Source organism: Phoenix dactylifera, chromosome 4, assembly GCF_051530095.1.
Source record: "Phoenix dactylifera cultivar Ajwa chromosome 4, Ajwa_hap1_PhDact_Kaust_v1.1, whole genome shotgun sequence".
NCBI classification, from domain to species: domain Eukaryota; kingdom Viridiplantae; phylum Streptophyta; class Magnoliopsida; order Arecales; family Arecaceae; genus Phoenix; species Phoenix dactylifera.
The window spans coordinates 53,727,303-53,747,148 of record NC_143193.1 but is presented as its reverse complement, the minus strand read 5'-3'; the positions used below and the strand labels follow the sequence as shown (position 1 = coordinate 53,747,148).

The window sequence follows — 19,846 nt, the reverse complement described above, 5'->3', positions numbered from 1 at the left end:
GATTTGAGTTTAAACAATAAGACCTGGTCAGATTCATCAATCATTTTGTAACAACCCAATACGAAGTCATCCTTGTTGCAACTCCATGGAGACTTTACTATGGTGCTTTTAATAGCACCACGCAGTTACCCTTTCAATTCCTCGTGCTAATGGCATGAAGAACTTGAAAGGGTAATCTGGCGGCGCCGCATTGCATTCTCTTTGATTTAAGTGAGATCTTATTGGCGAAATTGTTGGATCTCTAAGGAAGACAAAGATGTGTTCTTCTATATCCAACGCCAGTAAGTTCGATATGTTAATATCACTGCAAAATCTTATCTAGATTAACAATGACTGGGTTGTGAATGGCAGCAAGCTAGTGATACACAGCCAAGGAGCAGATATCGATGATGCCGATAGAATTCGGCAGCAATTCCTGTATCTTCCAGGGCAATTATATGTCAATCATGGTTCATGCAGATAGAAAGAAGAAAATATACAGCTGCATAAGAATATTCCTCTGAGAATTGCAGGTAATGTTACTACCAAACAGAAGAGATTATTCTTGATGCAATAAAAATGCAGAAGAATGATGGACCACCCCTTCAAGATAGGTCTTATGCTTCGCAGAGTGATCTTCTGATGGCATCTCTGACAAAGAATTGAAATCAATAGCATCCGTTTATGAAACTAACATCAGGAAAAATCACCAAATGAAATGTTCGAGAAATGTTTTTCTGCAAGGAAAAAGAAAAGAAAAATGAAATGGAAGAGAAATGACTCTTCCTGATTAGTTGCGTACTTGTGCTATGAGCAGGGTGGAGACTGGACAACAGCAGTGGTTAGATTTTCACCCGAATAAGTTAACATGTTTTAATGATCCAGACATAAGCTTGATGGATGAAGAGTTATCGCACAAGCTGGACATTTTCTGTACCTATGCAATTAGTATCAAATGGAATTGCCACATAGCATCTGCTGAAATACTACACAACAGGCAATCGTCTCAGGAAATAAAGTCGATGAGATTTACAAGAGAAACAGGCACATCTTAGTCACACGAACATAAGTTTCAGAAAACAGAAACAGTTAGCATAGACTGTGTCAAGACAGGAAAATCATACAACAACCGGAAACCAAAACATTCAAAGCAAATTCATGATCCCTCGACTCAAAACTATAGTCAAATAAGAGTCAGTCGTGTAATGAAACAGACTCATTTAACATTTTTCACCTCCATGCTTCTACTCGCTCTACCTTTGAATTTATACGACTCACAATGCTGGCCCCTCTTGATTTCTCAGCTGGCAAGTTTGCTCGAATGGCAGAGTGTCCTTTAGCTTTTCTTGTTCCTTTCTTATGATTGAAACTGCTTGACCGCCCTGCCTTGTTCCTACGAGAATTTACACGAACTGCATTAGAACCATTAGCAGCAATTTCTGGGCCAATAGTTGAACCATCAGTACGTGCTGGGGTCTCACAAAAGAGTTCTTCGGTGGAATGCACTGCAATTCCTTCTGGGACAGCATTGTTGTCAGAGGTTTGAGAAGTATCAGCTGCCTCATCTGTGGTGGAATTTTCTTCAGGTAGACGGGTGGGGCTATCTAAAGCAGGTTCTTCAGGAGCAAAAACTTTCTCTGTTGCTTCTTCACTGCAACTCTCCAGATGAAGCTGAGGGCTGTGATGACCATTTTCATCTGACGGATCTAAATGGGGGATCGAAGCATCCTCTAAAGTGGGTTCCTGTCTTTCCTTGAGTGTCTTTAAAATCAGCATTCTGAGAAAATTCATCACTTGCACCGCATACATCAGTGCAGTTAAAGGATCTGCCATCTACAGTTATGAAAAATTGACCGAAGTAAACCCTTTAATGCATCTGTAAGCTGAGCAATAAGCATTACAAAGTGCTAACAAATGAAACTAGGCCAAACAAAGGAAGAGTAGTTAATTTAGTATAATATAAACAACTGCTAAGTTAATGGAGGATCCCAGCAAGTTGGGTTAGCCAAATGTTACCTGGGTCATGTTTGGAGCAAATACCATTGCAACATTGCGTGCATTCATCTTGTTCTGCTGTTCCTCTTGGACAACATCAGCCATCAAATTGATAGCCCAATCCAGCAGAGCGGCCTCTGTTGGTGGTAGAAGTCTTGCGAGTTCAGCACAATCTTCTTCTGTTTGACATTGGATCACCTGTTCAGGTGAAAGAGAGTCCAGCACCCCAGCGGGCAGTTCTCTAAACCAGGCCTACAGAAGCATCAGCAAATGGCATTATGTCATCATGCAGAACAATTTTAATCCCTGATGAAAATCGTCTTACTTCTTGAAAGAAACATTATCAGAATAATCCAGGTATGCAATGTATAACCTTTCAGTTTAATAGTTCATACACCAGGAAATAGTATTGTAAAGTAATAAGATGGTGAGATTAAAAAGAAAGAAAGAAAGAAAGAAAGAAAGAAGAAAGTGCAGCATAGTATACAGACAAATCATAATATTGTTGCATCCAGAGTTACATATCCCTGAAGCAGGAAAGGGGAAAAAGAAAAATATTTTGGCTACTTAAAATTACCAATTCTACGTGGTTTATAACCATCACATTTATTTGTTAGTAAATGAAACCCATCAGTCGATAAAAGAAGACAGATGTTAATCCAACATTGAAAAACAGAAGACAATGTTAGATAGCACACTATGCATTCATAAGAGCAGTAGAAAACAAATGTTAATCCAACATTGAAAAACAGAAGACAATGTTAGATATCATCCTCATCACCAAGAGGTTTGCAGGCTTGTCCAGCATTATTCATGCAGGGCAGGGGGGGATTAGAGTGACTAAGCCGAAACTTATATGCCAGCAGATGAGAACCTTCTTCGGCCTCGCATTTGTTACTTTGGCTACCCCTGATTAGAAGCGCAAGCTGCTTGCTGTAGGTGGACTATCCTAAGATAGTAGCAAATTCAACATCAATCTAAATTAGTGCACCTTTTTGCACATCTATTACCTTGATTAAACCTGCCACGCAGTGCACATCAATACCATCTGGTACAATTCCATGATTTAGCTGGTCTCTGACATACTCCTCTTGGCTATTTTCTGCATTAATTCTGAAAATGCCTTCAGCCTGTTCAATTAGATTGGGAATCAAGTGTCAGGCATTATAAATCAAAACATAATGTATTTAGCATCAGTCAGAAGCATGTATTTAGCATCACTCGAAAGCATACCCGAAGGCCGCCTTGCTCGTAAAGACGTCTTTGCATTAGCAAGAGTATTGTTGGAACACTATTCCCTCTAGAGTCAAAGGAACATTGCATCGACTCGGTAGAGACACCAAACACAGTTACACTGCACTAGGAATTGGATGTAGTCTTAAATTCTCTTACAATGCATGGAGAAAACTAAGTCCACCAACAAGAGAATTAAAAAAAAAACATATGTATGCATGCATTCATGCATGCATGTATGTATGTATGACAAAATGACTATGTTAACAGTGATTAGATCTAGATGCTGGATGACGCATTATAAGAAATGTGGCTATACAGCAAAGCAGAAGCAGCTTAGGGCATCACAGATGTTGACTTGTATCCAGAAACCTTCATAGATAGCAGAAAAACTTATAATGGAAAAAGAAAAAAAAAAGATTAGACCTAAGCAGCATCAAAATGTGCTGATAGAGAATTATAAGTGGCAAATTAAGATGTATAAACCTGATTGAGCTGTGCAGAATAAAGCTTGTTGATTTTGGATTATGGTAGTTTCAGTTATGGTTAACCAAACCAGATATGCACTAACATGAACATCTCTAAGATATGAGTATGGTCACTGAGTGTCTGTTAAAAGAGAACATTCAAATATGCATACTTGCAGTTATAAGCATATTATTACATATAGAGAGATGAAATGGGATTTATATTTATTTCCATTTTCAAGATTTGAATAGCATATGAATTGATGGTGAAGCATGATCCACATAATCTAACGAATGAAAAGGAGAAGGCCTACTTTATACTATTGTTTGTGGATTCCCTCTTCAGCAGTAATGAGTAGAGCAAGTAAAAGAGGAAGTGAAATAGCACTGGAAAAAAATATATGTCTAAATATTGCCGTATTCAACTTTTTTGGATGGTCTGATCATGTGATACAAAGTTGTCTTGATGTTTTTTTTAAAGTTGCCTAAAGCAAGAGTATTACAATTAATTTTAAAGTCACCATGTGACTTTTCAACTGGTCATGTCAGTCTGAGTCATGATAGTTCGTTAGCTTAGATATCAAGGTCTCCCACCCTTGGTATGAGAGTAACAATGGAATGTTGAATATAATATCAAGGGTTTGTCTCTTTTTCAAGGTCTGAGTCAAAGGTGAAGACTTTAACAGACTGTATGTGATGCCTCCTGCACATGTTGGTAGGTACACATCCACCAACACTGTTTTATTGGCATTTATCTTTCTGTCTTCTGTACTCTGGATTATATTTCCTTTCAAACATTCCACCAAAATTGACTTCTAGGATGAATTTATCATCAATTTCAATCAGGTTCTGTTCAACAATTAGAAGTCCTCATATTTAGCATATGATTCCTTTAAATGTCACTCCAGTCACCATAAAATAAATTATTTCTTCAGCTTTTCCTGCAAGGAGACAGAAACCAAAACTCGCTTCCAGGTTCAAGTAACCGTCAATTAATTGTTAGTTGTAGTATCATCCCCTTGTTAATGAGAATCCCTTATTTTTCAGAAATATCATCTGTCCGTTCGATCCCAACAGGATCAACTATTCTTCAATCCTTCCCATGGGAACATTTCGCACCAAAATTAATGGTTTATTAGAGATGCATGTGCAATTAAACACCAGGAGGTGAAGGCAACATCTAGCTCTCAGCAAAGATCAACACCCAGGACAGTATTTGTAAGCTGGTATTACACACAAGGATACACGATTACTGAAGAATTTATGAAGACAACAGTATCCATTGCATTCCTTGATTTGATTACCGAAATTAATGATTACTCAAATGGAATGATTCAATAGATGAAAATCAATGAACTTCCTAAGGCAAAGCTTTGTTGGCATAGTGTGGTAGATTATATGCTTCTATTAGGGAACCACACATCATGCAGTCAAGGAGATGAAAGTGAGGCTTAAGAGATGTACATACTGTCTGATCATGAGAGATCACTGTAAGAAACATTCTTGGACAAGCGCATAAGAAGGTTCAGATGTTGGTCTTTAGACTGATAAGGACCATTAGCAAGCCCTTCGATTCTTCAAAACCAGCCCCAAATCTAAAATGGAGCAATATGACTATTTGCGGCCTTACATATTATCCGAACACTGAAAGAATGCAGAAACTAATGTAGCGACTAGAAGTACTTCAACCAATTCCCTATAAGTACCTCCACCAATTCCCTACAAACAAGGTCAGGGGCTAGCAGTGTTAATGAATCCAGAAATTGGAGGTGATCATCTGAAATCGCATGGATCAGAATTGGAAGAGTTTGCAGTAATGACAGATATATAGCAATTATACGACCGATTGATGAAAGGGTGAAGGATTCAGAAACACAAAAGCAACAGCTAGATAAAAATTGCTAGTTACGGAGTCCTTGTGGATTGGAGAACTAGTGACACTTGGATTGATGATCAAGGTGATGAAGTAAAAAACGTGTTATTAGAAGTGATGCAGCATATATCTCTATTCTGTCTCCAAACAAGACAAACAAATGTTACGAATCTTTAATTATAATCACCCATCACACGACATAAAGTTTCGTATTTGAGATCCTTTTTTTTTTGTGATGCAAAAGACGGTGAGATGTCATTTATTTCATAAAGAGAATCAAAGTAAACATTAAACAATTTAAACTCCAATAGTATGGACCTGAAATATTGATTCAGAACCAAAAACCCAACACATCAATTCCGTTAGATCAATAATTGAAAATCCCGTTATAAATGCAAGCAAAAACATTCCTTTTCTAACAGCATTCGACAGGAAACTAAAAAAGGAGCCACCTTTCACCTTGTTTCAAAAAGATTTCATCTTAGAAAAACCAAATTCAATTCAAAGCTCCGAAATTAGCAACAATCCAACATTATCAAAACAAGAGAAGACGATAATAGACCTGGCACTGGGTGCTCGCCGGGGAACCTCCGGCTCGAACTCGACAGGCAAGCCGAGGAAGCCATGGAATCGATCGAAGGTGACATGGGCGACGTGCCGCACTTCGGTGGGCCACCCGATCTCCATGGCTCCCCGGAGCTCCTCCGCGCCCTCCGTCTTGCACCCAAGCAGCGACTTCCTCACCACCGCCAGCAGCAACGTCAACACCGACAGCTGCTCCTCCGCCGCCGCCGATACCTCCTCTTCGCCTCTTCTCCGCCTCTCCCTCTTCCTCTCTACCACCGCCCCTGGGCCCTCCCCAACCTCGACCCCATCGCCGCTTAAAAGGCCCGGGGAGCTATCATTTGGGTCGCACGAAAGCGAAGGCCGGCTTGGAGAAGAAGGGAGGTGGGAGGGGGACCGAAGCACCTCGGTCATGGCTGGCGATGGAGGGGTACTATGGGAAGTCTAGTGAAGGTGGGCCAAAGAAGAGTGGGGAAGAAAAAAAAAAAAAAGGGATTTTTAGAACATGGGGGCTTCCCCTGAGGTGGAGATTTTGGGAAGACTAGCTGAATTTTTTTGGAGTGGAGTTGGATTGAAGAAAGGATTTGCGTACTGCTGGTGGGACGTGAGAATCATAACTTCGGGAGGGTTTAAAATTTTTGCCCCCCTTTCTTGGCTGGCTTCAGGGGTTTGAAGAAGCAAAAGGGACGGAGAGGGGAGTAGATGCGGAGGTTGGAGGGACTTTGATTTCCTTCGTCTTTGTATTTAAATTTGAGAATTTTTTCTGGGGGTAGATCGGGAAGAGAGATGGGGAAAAAAGAGAAAAAAAATCAAAAGGTGGTGGAGGTGGGTGTAGACCGTAGAAGAGAGAAAGAGGAGATTAGTGGAAGTGGTGATGGTCATTGAAGGGTTGGCTGCTTGCTTGATCAAGACTCCTCCCTATCTTAGTCCTAGACTTTAAATGATGCACTCTATAATGTTTATGTTTCCAGAAATGCCCCTACAGTTTTTTTTTGGGATTAGAGACCAGGACAGGCTTCTTTAATGCTGATGGTGTTTGCTTTGTGCGACCCTGGGTGCTTTGGAGTTCATAGCTTCACTAATAGAATAGAAGAGAAGACCACATGATAACATAAAAGTGATTATTATGGTTAGCTCAAGATTAAGATGAAATTAGCATCCATGGTATAATTTAAATATATCCAAGTGAATGTAAATGTGGGATGAAGGATGGGTTTGAAAGGGAGATCAACATCATCATCATTGTGGTTTAAAGTTATGTCATGCCAGTGGTGACAAAGCAGCATAAAAGTCTGGAGTTATAATAAGATGTGATTGCAAACAATGCCGGGTTTTAAGATTGAAGGTCAGAATATGATAGTTAGTTTGGCTTAAACAAAGGAAAATTAAATGTCATAGACTTTAGCTGCTTTAAATGTCCTTGCTGGACAAATTTTAAAGCCTGAAAACGCCTGAGAGGGAGAGTGGTGAAAAAACGGGAAGTTAAATTAGATGTCAGGTCTAAAGCATTGAGATACTTGGAACCAAGACTCATTCTAATGCATTGGTGAAAGCTCATGTCATGAGTATGATTTGAATTCCCTGACTCTAGGTTAACATATAAAGACCTTGAGAGGTTCTTTCCTCCACTGTTTCTCTTTACGTACATCAACATTTCCTATTTTAATCATCAGACAATCTGCTTGGAGCCATTTAGCTTTCTTTTTTTTTCTCACATCTATTTCTCTTCTTCATTGGCAATGTAACTCATCTCTGCTTCCCATCTCTATTGTAAATATGATTAATTTTCAATAAAAATCGGGTGGTTTTTTTTACCTCCTTTTATATTAAAAAAAAAATCCCGAGAGCTTGAAACATCTGTATGTGGGTTCCAGAGTGCCCCTGCTTGGTGAGAATTTAAATATTGGGCCATTTGTCTCTCTGTTACATGGATGAGATCTGGCAGCGCGTTGATAAGGGTTTTATTATCACATGCAAGACAGGTGCCTTCAATTAGTTATTTTGGAAGTGCACTTGTGAGGAAGAAGGATGGCGGTTGTATCAAAAAAAAAACAGAGGATGGCGGGGCCCAGCAGCAGTTGAATAAAGAGGGACGATAGATTTGGTCTCAACGAGAAGCCCCACGATCCCACAAACGAGATGGATGGACGCCGAGATTAAAGAAGAGGAACCTTCCTGAAGCTTGCGCAAGGGACGGCATTCCTTACAAGGGACATTCTTCCTTTGGTCCATGGTAGGTAAGCTTGGATCAAAGACAGCCAAGTACCAGGCAACAATTTATCCAAAATTTTGGGTCAATTGTATTATCCCATGAAAGACAGTTGTTCTAATTTTATTGTTGTTTATGTTTCATGTCTTAGTTCAGCCATGGTTTGATATAACCTACTAGCAAATTTCAATTTGTTCGGCATGGATGTTACAAAATTTATCTTGTATAGCTTAATATACATTATTTTCTAGACATGTTTTTCATGAACTTTAATTTGTAGTGACCAAATTACATGTCCACAGGTGACCTATCCCTTTTTAGAGTCTCCCATTTAATTGTCACTTGTCGATGCCTATTGGATTATTTAGACCCTAGATGGATAAATCAAATGCAATCTACAGTCGACAAGCATAGGGTGCATGAAGATGCTGCATGAGCGATGTGAAGCTATGGTATTTAATAATACAGGTTGATTCATGTGTTAGGTCATCTAGATCGATGCACCATAGCTACATGCCGAACAATGCTTCACAACGAAGGGCTAACCTCCATCTGGTTTAGGGTTTACTGAGACCGTCGAAACTTCTTTAGAGACCAAATAACACCAACCTTAGTCATGAATAATCTACCAGTACTCACATAGTTTGTTTGCATATTGCTTCCCAGAGGATATCAACATTGCACTAAGGTTTTCAAACTGTTACAATTGTTTTTTGATTTGCTCTTGAACTCCAAGATTGATCTTACCCAAAAAAAAAAAAAAAAACTCCAAGATTGAGGAATCGGGAAAAGCAAATCCCCACATTTCTTCCTCTTTTGCAGAGAAAGAGTCTTGCTGGCTGGTGCAAAAACCAAAGAAAATAAAGTGCTAAAAAAGGGTTGTCGCAGCTTACATGACCACGGGCTAACAGATTCAAATTTCAAAACTAGAGGGCGGGCAGAGAGGAATTGGTTCACGACTGAAGGGCAAAGCGGAAATTCTCAAGAAACAACCCCCCCAAAATTAAAGAGCTTTCATCAGTCATGCTATTTATTTATTTTTTTTTAGCCAAAAAAAATTTTTAACCCCCAAAAAAATAAAGAGCTTTCACCGCCTATGCTAGAGAAGTTTTGGAGATGGAGCAAGAATTTTCGAAGAAGACTTAACCTCGGTGATCGAGAAGCTACGAGGTGGGAAGAGGAGACGGAAGGGGATGAAAACCCGCTACTTTGTGACTTACTTCGAATGGTAAAAAATTGCAGCACCATTCAGTACGAATATGGCAGCTAATTGGATCGCCTTTTTTGCTGTCCAGCATTTAGAAGAGGTTTTTTCGCTTGTCAGGAGGCATTTCTGTATTTTTTTTTATTTTTTACTTGATCCTATTGGTTGCACTTAATGAATGATATGAGCAACTGTTGTAAAAATAATAATTAAAAAAAAAAAAAAAAAAAAAAAAAAAAAAAAAAAAAGAATGGGAAGAGAGAGCGCTGATGCTATTTATTTGTGCTAAAAAAATTAAGAGCTACCCATCAGTCAGGCTATTTTTTTAGCAAAAAAATAAAGCGACAGGGGCGTTGCGAGAATCGAACTCGCGACCTCTCGCACCCGAAGCGAGAATCATACCACTAGACCAAACGCCCTTCTCATAAAAATTTATTATCGTGTTCACATAAACAAAAAAAGTGGCTTTCTCACCCACCACCACCAGTGTTAAACTATCCGCCACGTGCATTTGGTGCTCGACAAAAGGAGAGCCGGACTTTGCTTGCAATCTGAAAATCATAAGGTGGTAATCATAGTTTTGCGGTGATGTAATGGTTTGAAGTTTGGACCCCCCAGAACTATTCCGTGGTTATCCATCCATGCAAAAAATGCCATCTAGAATTGCATGCGATGCCTCCACCATAGAGAATAAGATATGGTTGCGTGATCTTTGTCCAAAGGGCCAGGGGACCGAGCGCACTGCTTGGCCTAACCGGACACCGGGGCTGTTGGCGTGGTTGGTGTCCATGAATAGAAGCATACTTTTCGCTGGTGGTTGAATTGAGCTGCACCTCAACTAATTGAACCAATGACAAGGAGACAACCGAGTTTAGCCCAAGCAATCCCATGAGAGGGGAAACATGCCGCATGATAGCTACAGTTGCACGGGAAAATATGGACGTGACGGGGAGGAGACCACAAAGGGAAAAGCTATTTACTTCTTGTAGCTTTTCCGTGCGGAGGTGGTGATCTTTTGCCTTCTCATATGACTAGATGAACAAAAATGCTACGCTAGTGGCCTACTATCGCAAGAAACCCACGAGATAGGGTACCTGTACTTATGGTGAAAGGTCGCATGCTTTGGCTCATATTTATCGACGCTTTTTATGGGCGTCGACAGATTTTGTTGCCATGCTCATATTGTTGACGTCGGTATAGGCAATAAAAAGCGTCGGCAATACTTAATTTTTCTATAGTAAAAATAATTTCTGGCAGCTTAGACCTCAAAACATGTTTATTTGAGTGTTTTTTTATTATTATTATGTAGCATGATCTTTGGTGATGCATGGTAGATTCTTTGCACGAGTAGGTTAGGTCCCTTAAATATGAAAAGAAATAAATACATTGTAAGTGCAATATGTTGTAAGCATTGTGATTGCAGTTTAGTTTTTCATGAACCTTCTTATATATCTCCCCCAAGAATATCACGTGGAACAAGAGTCAATCATGCAGTCAAACTTTGTAGAGAGGTAAAGGCTCCAATATTTTTCTTTTTTTTTTTTGGGGGGGGGGGGGGGGGGGAGTGGCAAGCATCCGCGCACAAGCAAAGGAGCAAATATAAAAAAATTTCTAAAAGAAAGCAAGCTATAACAAGTATCATGCATTCATGCATAAGAGCAAGTATGGAAAAGCCCCCTAAAGAAAGAAAGAAGCATGGGCGATCAAGATGCAACTAGCCGCAGGATCAAAGAAGCACAGAAAGATACGTCATTAATATGCGGGAGTAGAGTCTGCTTCTTTTGATGTTCCTGAGCCTATATAAAGGGCTTTAGGGATCATTTCAAACACAATGAAAAATTTTTCTTCTCCCTATTCCAAGAGCCTATATAAAAAGAGCTCTAGGGATCATTGGAGAGAAAAGAAATAAAGAAATTTTTTCTTCTCCTCATAATTTTTTTAATTTTCTTTTGAGCTATTTACAAGCGTGAACGTGCTCTTCTTTCTTCTCTGGAGGCGCATTGACGAAGAAGACGTGGTTCTATATTAGGTTGTCATATCTCTAGAAGATCTGTGCTAGCAGAACTGTGCGTGGGAGGCATAAACTTTTTTGGGACAATGCGTCAGTGTGCTTTGATCCACGGGCCATCTTCTCTCTCTTTCTTTATTTTATTATTCTATTATCAAGTTAATTATTTGCTAATTTATTCTTCTTATTTACTATTTTTGAATATTAGAAATATTTAATTCTTGATTTATCAATTATATTTGTGCATCTAGACTAATAATCTAGGAAAGTTTATATACTGTTAGCACTAGATTTTAAATTGCAATATTTATTATACATTTGCTGCATAATTGCAAATTCTTATATTTTAGCTGTTACATATTTATGTTAGCTTCACTTTAGCGCTTAAATTTTCAAGTAAAATATTAGATTGTCTAACCTCCAAGAGGTTTATTAATACCTCCATTTGGACTCCTCACGGAGTAATTTTCAGATTCCATTCAAACGGAAATTCAAAAATTAGTTAATTCATAGGAGCTAGCTTAATATTGCACTTAGGATAAAATTGAACGATATCTAGTGAAATCATCTATTGAATAATGGTGTCTAAGAAAAGCTTGTCAAAAAGACTTATGTGCCTAAGAAAAGCTGGTACTTAAGTGAGCCAAATGCTCCACCACCGATTTGGAGCTGATCTCGCTGTTATTATTTAGATTTTTTCAACTAGACATATAAAGTTCAAATTAGATATCAATGTAATAATTTGATATAAACCTTCTCATTTTTATAGATGTCAAAACTATGTTAAGCTACAAATTAATGGCTTTCCACACATTTGAAAACAGAGGCCGGATGGGGAGGAAGGATACTTTGCTGTAATCATCCTCTGCTGTAATAATTTGTAAAGCAGTTCATTTCTTTAAAGATGCCTTTTAGAGCATCTCTGGATGTAATATAAAAGGTCAAAATTGTTTTCTAAAAAAAAAATATTTCTTTAAAAATTTTATTTTTTATTTGGCATTTTTTATTAATAGCAATGGTTGGATTTTGCTTTTTGTTTTTATTTGATTTTGTTAAAACTAATCCGATGGGCTTGATTGGGCAAATCGAGCCTGCAAATAAATTGGTAGGTCATGAACCGACACTATTATAACTACACAAGCAAATAATATTTAGTATATCCGAGAACAAAAAATCATTCAAGCAAGAGAAGTTCTATGTTTATTTATTTAATTTTTAGGTTTTTTTTTTCTAAGTGGACAAAAAAAATGCAGCAAAAAAAAGTTCTGCCCGTATGATTTTTGTTCTACAAATTAGATGTGAGTGCATGTATGGTAATAATGGTATACTGAATCATGTCAGTAACGCAATGACCTATGTAATGCTATCGCATAACTTTTTGGTTGATCTCGAGATGGTCGCTTCGGGAACTGTGCAGATGGATGAAGGATTCGGAGTGCTTTGAGATGTGTACGAGGCGCGATCCAACAGCCACCGTCGCGAAAGAAGATTAATCATTCTTCCGCGCGAAAGATGCAACCCGAACCAGAGGCCGCGATGGTTGGGCCTCGGGCATTGGCTTTGTCTCGGTTCCCCCTCTCTTTCGGCGGGAACTATTAGGGTTTTTCGGGGTGAAATCTTGCGGAAATCGAATCTCTGGGGTCTCGATTCGAGATGGGTTCATCTCCATTGCCGGAATGGGCATCGGAGCCTTGCATCATGGGCATCGACGAAGCTGGGAGAGGCCCTGTTCTTGGTTTCTCTTCCACCATCCCTCTCTATCCGTGTCTCTTTTCCTTTTCTCCCCAATTTCTAGGTTTTGTTGGATTTTTTGATGTAGGCGCAGTGATTTCTCTTCTTATTCTGATGGATTTTAGGTCCTATGGTGTATGGATGCTTGTACTGCGCTCGATCTTTCCAGAAGACCCTGGCTTCCCTTAACTTCGCAGGTCTGCGACCATTTGCCCTGCTCCTCATTCCCATTAGATGTACTGTTCCTACTGCCAATTTGAGTTCGCGTAGTTATATAAAAGGAGTCAACTTTGCATGAAAAACAACAGTTTTATATGATTAAATTTTATGTAAAGGGTGGATTTTTTTTTTTGAATTTTGACTCCTGCTTGTGTTTTTGTTTTATAGTAAATTTGCTTCTTGGTTGCATATATGGAAGTATTTGCATGGATACTGTGAAGTTTGTTGTTAAGCTCAACAATTTATCTCTGCCGGAAGAAATTAAGCAAAGTACTTCCCTCCTCACCTACATTCTCGTCTCCATATAAATCAGAAATTTGGTTTCAACACAAAGAAATGAGATACATCCAAAACTAGGAACACTATCTTCCTATTTCAGGATAAAGGGCAACATACACATGAAAAATGACATCATCCTTTCTTTGTAAACATGGAAGCCACCAAGGATGGGGTCAGATGGAGCCACCGAGACAACCATGAGCATCTAAAATCAGTTCTTGATCTGGCTGATCATCTGAGGAAAATACATATCATAATGTAATCTCTATCTTTTTCTTGGTCCTAGCTAACTTTCTCAAAAGCTCTCCAGCTTTTGTCTGTTGGTCTTCTCACCTTCCAACCAACCATCTGATAATTCTTTGGTTTTTCTTCCTTCCTTTACCGAGGAATGGATCTTCTGATGCCCAACATTTTCTTTCTCGATAAGTCAATGCAAGCATTTGTGAGGATTCGTACGGGCATGTGTTTAGTCCCATATCGGTTATTCGCCTGATAGATCTTGGGCATTTATACAGAATTAAGAAACCCAAATAATGCCTTTCGGCTAGCCTTTTTGGGTGAGGTTCTGAATTGTTACAAATGGTATCAGAGCGGACCTGGCTCATAATATGTGTGGACTAGAGGACACTGCAACATAGATTTATTGGGGCTGACCACGAGTCGATCGTGGTGTTTGTGATTAGATTTGAATGGATTTGAACCTTTAGCACGACGAGGATATTAGGGCTTAAATGGGGGGAGTATGTGAGGACCTGTATGGACATGTGTTTAGTCTCACATCAGTTATTCGCTGGGTAGATCTTGGATACTTATACAAGATCAAGAAATCCAAATAATGCCTTCCAGCTAGCCTTTTTGGGTGAGGTCCTGAATTGTTACAACATTCATTAGGACAAGAGGGACAAAGCAAATGACTGCATACAAATGAGCATAGATGCATCTGCATTCATGGCTTGTACTTTGCTGAAATGATGAAACAAGAAAATAAACAATCTACTGCTTCATTCATAAATAGAAATGCCTACTTCATTATATGATTCATGTGTTGCTTTACTGTATACAGATTCAAAGACTCTAAAAGAGGAAAAGAGGGAGGAATTGTTTGAAAAATTAAAAGCTGATAGTTCTTTAGGATGGGAAGTTGATGTCATAGATCCAAGGGAATTGTCAGCCAAAATGCTACAGAGGTCAGTTTATGATGTTGAGATCTTAGGTACCTTTTTAACAGTGTGGACTTCTAGTTCTAAATATCTGTTGCTGCTTGATCACAGGGTAAAAATCAATCTTAATGAAATTTCTCATAATTCAGCTATTGGTCTTGTCAGTAGGGTTTTGAACATGGGTGTTCTATTAACCGAGGTAAAGTATCTGTATATTTCAAATTCTTGACATGGATGGTATGTTAATCGTGTCTCACCCTCAATTCTTGTTACTCTTACTTATCATTTTATGAATATTTCATAATTCCTAGCATAGGTCTACGTGGATACTGTTGGAGATGCAGAAAAATATAGAATCAAATTGTCTGAAAGATTTCCAGGTGTCAATTTCGTGGTTGCCAAAAAAGCTGATAGCCTCTATCCAGTTGTTAGTGGAGCAAGCATTGTTGCTAAGGTAATTTTGTTATTTTTGCTTTCTACCCAGTCATTAGTTCTTGTTATTCTTGAGAATATTTTAGCTCCACAAAATAGTGTCACCATGTTATTACCTTCATTTTCAAAGGGCCACAGACATGTAAAGTACCATTCTCAAAAGAGGATACTGTTATTTTCAATGTTCCTGGGCTTTGGAACAACAAGAAAGAGATCAGTAATGAAGTAAAACAAATGCATCTTACAGTGTTAAGCTGGTTGTATATCCGTTGTAACAGGTACATCAGCATATTACATGGGACACAAATAATGCAGGGCATCTTATCCAATTTTTATCATTTGCAAAAATAAGGTTCTCTCCTAGAGGTTGGATTGAGCCTCTAAGTGTGTTCATAATTTTTTGCCAAAAGACATTGACAAAATCATGATAAATCAATATAAAAGATATAACAGAACCACTGGCGTGGCGTTTGATCATTTGTGTGCGAAGGAAGAGCTACTTCTGGGTTGTTACAAATTAAGAAGGGAGCAGAGAAGTAATTTCTATGAAGCTTTGAATCAATTTGCATCACTGCAATATTTCCTGCATATTAAATCTTTGAATCATAGGTGTAAAAGCTTAATATTTGCAGCATTGAGCATTTTCCATATAGGTGACCAGAGATAGGGCCTTGCGTGACTGGATACTTGATGAATCTGCTGACAATATGCATAGGAACTTTGGATCCGGATATCCAGGGGGTAAAGCATGCTGGCACTATCTGATTTCCAATTCATGCATGTAACCTTAAACATTTCCAGCTTTTGAGCTCATGATGTACTTTGGGCAGATCCTGGGACCAAAGCATGGTTGGATCATCATATGCACCCGGTGTTTGGGTTTCCAACATTGGTTCGCTTCAGTTGGGGGACATGCACCCCTTACTTTAAGGATATAGTTGAAGTCATCTGGTAAGTTTTTTGGAACCTGGCTAGCTATTTAAGTTCAAATTACTCCAACTTATCGAAGAAGCTGAAGCGTCTTGTGTGAAATAAGTAATTGCTTTTGTTCCTTTTTCCTGATTTACGGTGTCCATTATTGTGTGCCCGTTTGAAATATATTTGATTTACTTGATATGCTTGTGTGCCCTTTTGAAATATATTGATTTACTTGGTATGCTTGTGTTGCCTAGGGAGTCTGATAAGCTGGAGGAGGATGGCTCCAATAGTAATGGTGGTAAGCGGCAGTTGAAGTTGTCTAATGTTGGTTTCACTAGAAATAAAAAGAAAAGTGAGGATATTGAATCTAGTGGTAAGGGTCGCTGTAAGTTCTTCCAGGCTCGTAAACTTGAGTTGGTTGCTAATTTCTAGCGATGCTGTTGACCCTGCCTTGTGGCTCATTAACATCTGGGCTTTAATTGGGCTTAGGCTTTCGAATGTAATTGTAATCCAAGATTCCATGTCATGTTTGGCAGATATTATATGAACAAGTTTTCAATTCTTGTTTGAGGTTGGAATTTTCTTGCACAGAAGCACAGCTTGCTGAATGCATTTTAACACTAATTACTTCTATGATTACACACATCTGCAAAATGAAGAAATCCAAGTAAATTCTCAGCTATGAATTCTTGGCTGGAATCTTCTAATGGAAGTTTATTGTTACTGTTAAAATCACATCATTATAATGTTTTTACAACAACGGCACTACATGGAACCTTAGCTAGCCTTCAATGTGCCAAACAAAGTTTTTCCCCCATTAACTCCAATGGCTGGACCATGTATCCTACGTTCTGTAACTGTTACACCATACTTTTAAGTGACCTATAAGACTCATTAGTCTGTTTATCTGCACTTTCTTCTGCTGCAAAAATATAAATCCATTGATCTCCATTGAACTACTGTAGGAGTTTTTCAGTCCCACTCATTGTTTGAGGAAGAATTTTGGAAGTTAACAGGTCTGTTGTAAATTGGGTGGAAAAGAATTGTTCAAAGTTGCAGTTGTTTCAGTGAGAGGAAGTCTTATCTTGCTTTTGTGGGGAAAGGGGAATAGGTTGAGTTGCAAGTTAATTGATAAAGAATAAAGAATAGCCTAGGATTGATATCGTAAACAGAACAGTCCAAACCAGAGGTTGTCATTAGCTTTTGTGGCACCATATCCAGAACATCCTCCCTCTTCTTAGTAGAGACAATTAGAAAGAGACACAACAATATGTTAATCAGGTTATTGCCAGGTTAAATTTCTTGACTCTTCCCCACACCCCTCATCGAGAATTTAAGAATAATATCTGTGGTCCTCAGAAGTAGTTCATACGGCATTTCTTGGATTGACTAGTTGTTTTCATGATCGTTTCTACATTTTCAGAAAAGGAGTTTCAAATCTGTTATCTTAAATCTATACTGAGATAAAACTTCTCATCGCTAGACTGTTGTATTAATTTATCAGAGTTTTGTTTTCTTCCATTTTCGTGATTTCATCATTTTCTTGCAATTCCATGATCTTGTGGCTGTGGGGTCTGATGAGATATTCTGTGGGGTCTGATTAGATATCAGCCCTCACCGAATATTCACAGGTGTTCAGCCACACCCATTTCACACAAGACACAGCATGTATACATGCTTATCATTAGTTCAATATTTGTGTTGTACGGATAGGACTCAAATGAAAATATTCTGGATGAGACATTAAAAATTTCGGGTCCCAAACGGCAAGCCTCTTCTGTTATTTTATATAACGATTGCACGGAGTGGCATAACCTTTGCTTTGCCGTACAGCTATGATTCCAGGTGCAGTCCTTTCTATATATACTATGACCCATCTTACCTGCTGCCCATATCCTAAGAATTCCAACCATTATCCTGGATTAGCACAGAGTTGTACCTTAAAGCTCTTCCTTCTTTGTCAGCTCGATCTCATTGTTCTTTGTGATGAAGATGGTGTCGTTCATGAAGTTGGTTCAAAAAGCCAAGGTGCTCGAGAGTCTCGAGCCATTGCGCCACCGATGGTTGCTTAGGAGTTCTGAGGAACTTCCTCTGAATGCAATCTCGGTTGGGTGCCTACCGGTTTATGTCGGAGAGGAGCGGCAGAGGTTTGTCATTCCAACTGATTTTCTTTCGCACCCACTCTTTAGGATGCTCTTGGAGAGGGCTTACAGGGAGTATGGCTTCGAGCAGAGGAGTGGGTTGATGCTGCCTTGCAATGTTTCAGTCTTTCAGGAGGTGGTGAGTGCTGTGAAGTGCTCTCATGGGCAGTTTGACCTTGAGAAATTGATGGAAGATCTCATTTAGTTGGTGCAAACGACTCGGTCACGGACCTTTCCATGCCTTATGACCTTTTTCTTTGATTATTAGATTCCTTTTTCCTTTTTCTGGTGAGCAAGATGTATGCTTCATGTATATAGTCTTTAGTTTTTGTGATGCATTGAAATATGCTCATCTTGTTTTGCATAAGCAGAAGATATGCTTTATCAAAGAAAGAAATGAAAAAGAAAATATAATCAGCATGGTGCTTATTTAGTTTTAAAAGCAAAGAAAGTTCTTGTAATTCGTTTGAACAACTGCAGCTATACAAACCAGCCCTCTTTCAGATCTGTAAGGGAAAATCCCACTCTTCTTCTGCGAGTGAATTCCATTCATTTGCTTCTAAGTTCATTTTGTGAGTGATTTTTTCTTTTTTAATCATCAGCATGATTCTGTGTAATAGCTGAAATGGATTTCATGATTCTTCATGTGGATTTCTATCTAAAAGAGTAAAACAAATATGAGTTCCTTTATTCTCTGGGTTTTTTATTTATCTCCATACAGAATGATTTCAGATTTACAATTGTTTTTCCTTCCATTGCATTCTGCGAAAAAAAACTGGAAGGTTAGGTCACCATAACCATCCTTGCTAATTGGCAGTGGTGAACAAAGTAAAAGGGAGCAGATTGACTGTTCTTGAGGAGTGTAACAGATCGTCTTTTCTTCACGCTATATATTTGTTTTTAGAAGAAAGAAAGAGATTGATGGGCTTGGAATCTGTTGGAAACTGAAAGCTAAACCAGAAAGAAAGAAAGAAAGAAAGAAAAACTCCGAGACTTTAATGACATGTTGATCCAAGTCGAAGCAAAGAAGAGGGAGATTGCCGGTTTCTAAATAAGTTCAGTTTTCTTTAGTAAACCGAGCATTTTAAGATCTGCTACATGCTGATTCTCATGGTTGTATTTACTCAAAAATAATATAATAAAGTTTGGAGCTGCGCTATGAAGCCATGGAACATAGTACTACCAATCCACCACCCATCAAAGAATTGAACTTGGTTCCTTTTTTTTTTCTTTTTTTATGTTCTTCCATTCATATCAAACCAAGAACAAGCGGAACAGCGCAAGCAAGAAAGACGGTAATGTAGGTGATCTGAGTTGCTACTCCCTGCGTTGCCTCCACGTCCTACAATTCGTATTATCCTTCCACCTGCACTACTGGGTGATCTTCCGCTGCTGCCATCACCAGCGCCTCTGTGACTGCCGCTTGATTTCTCA

General features: G+C 38.8%; 3 protein-coding genes and 1 non-coding gene across 7 annotated transcripts; 2 read left to right on the top strand and 2 right to left on the bottom strand.

Annotated features, from left to right (window-relative positions):
- Nucleotides 1-1,007: 1,007 nt before the first annotated feature.
- On the bottom strand, nt 1,008-7,021 carry LOC103705605 (rho GTPase-activating protein 5-like). Of its 2 annotated transcripts, XM_017843111.5 has the most exons (6): nt 6,110-7,021; nt 3,208-3,328; nt 2,985-3,104; nt 1,996-2,226; nt 1,461-1,812; nt 1,008-1,372 (listed from the first exon to the last, which is right to left on the bottom strand). In XM_017843111.5, coding segments are annotated over exons 1-6 (1,242 nt in total). In that variant the 5' UTR covers nt 6,526-7,021; the 3' UTR covers nt 1,008-1,370. The 2 variants fall into 2 exon arrangements, with proteins under 2 accessions (XP_017698600.3, XP_008787611.3); XM_008789389.5 differs by having other exon boundaries at nt 1,008-1,812; nt 6,110-7,018.
- A 2,850-nt stretch (nt 7,022-9,871) lies between these two features.
- On the bottom strand, nt 9,872-9,943 carry TRNAP-CGG (transfer RNA proline (anticodon CGG)). The gene has a single exon. It is a non-coding gene; the product is annotated as a tRNA-Pro (tRNA).
- Nucleotides 9,944-13,054: 3,111 nt separating this feature from the next.
- Nucleotides 13,055-16,849, top strand: LOC103705595 (Polynucleotidyl transferase, ribonuclease H-like superfamily protein). 3 transcript variants are annotated; one of them, XM_089930293.1, is made up of 9 exons: nt 13,055-13,267; nt 13,389-13,460; nt 13,651-13,752; nt 14,825-14,948; nt 15,033-15,120; nt 15,238-15,375; nt 16,007-16,094; nt 16,184-16,304; nt 16,526-16,849. In XM_089930293.1, the coding sequence occupies exons 1-9, from the start codon at nt 13,186-13,188 to the stop codon at nt 16,701-16,703; spliced, it is 993 nt and encodes a 330-aa protein (XP_089786419.1). In that variant the 5' UTR covers nt 13,055-13,185; the 3' UTR covers nt 16,704-16,849. The 3 variants fall into 3 exon arrangements, with proteins under 3 accessions (XP_089786419.1, XP_008787589.3, XP_089786420.1); XM_008789367.6 differs by lacking the exon at nt 13,651-13,752; XM_089930294.1 differs by lacking the exons at nt 16,007-16,094; nt 16,184-16,304; nt 16,526-16,849 and adding an exon at nt 15,632-15,917.
- Nucleotides 16,850-18,263: 1,414 nt separating this feature from the next.
- LOC149767841 (auxin-responsive protein SAUR50-like) lies at nt 18,264-18,617 on the top strand. Its single transcript, XM_089930414.1, has one exon. It carries the CDS (start codon nt 18,264-18,266, stop codon nt 18,615-18,617), a length of 354 nt encoding a protein of 117 aa, XP_089786540.1.
- The last annotated feature ends 1,229 nt before the right edge of the window (nt 18,618-19,846 follow it).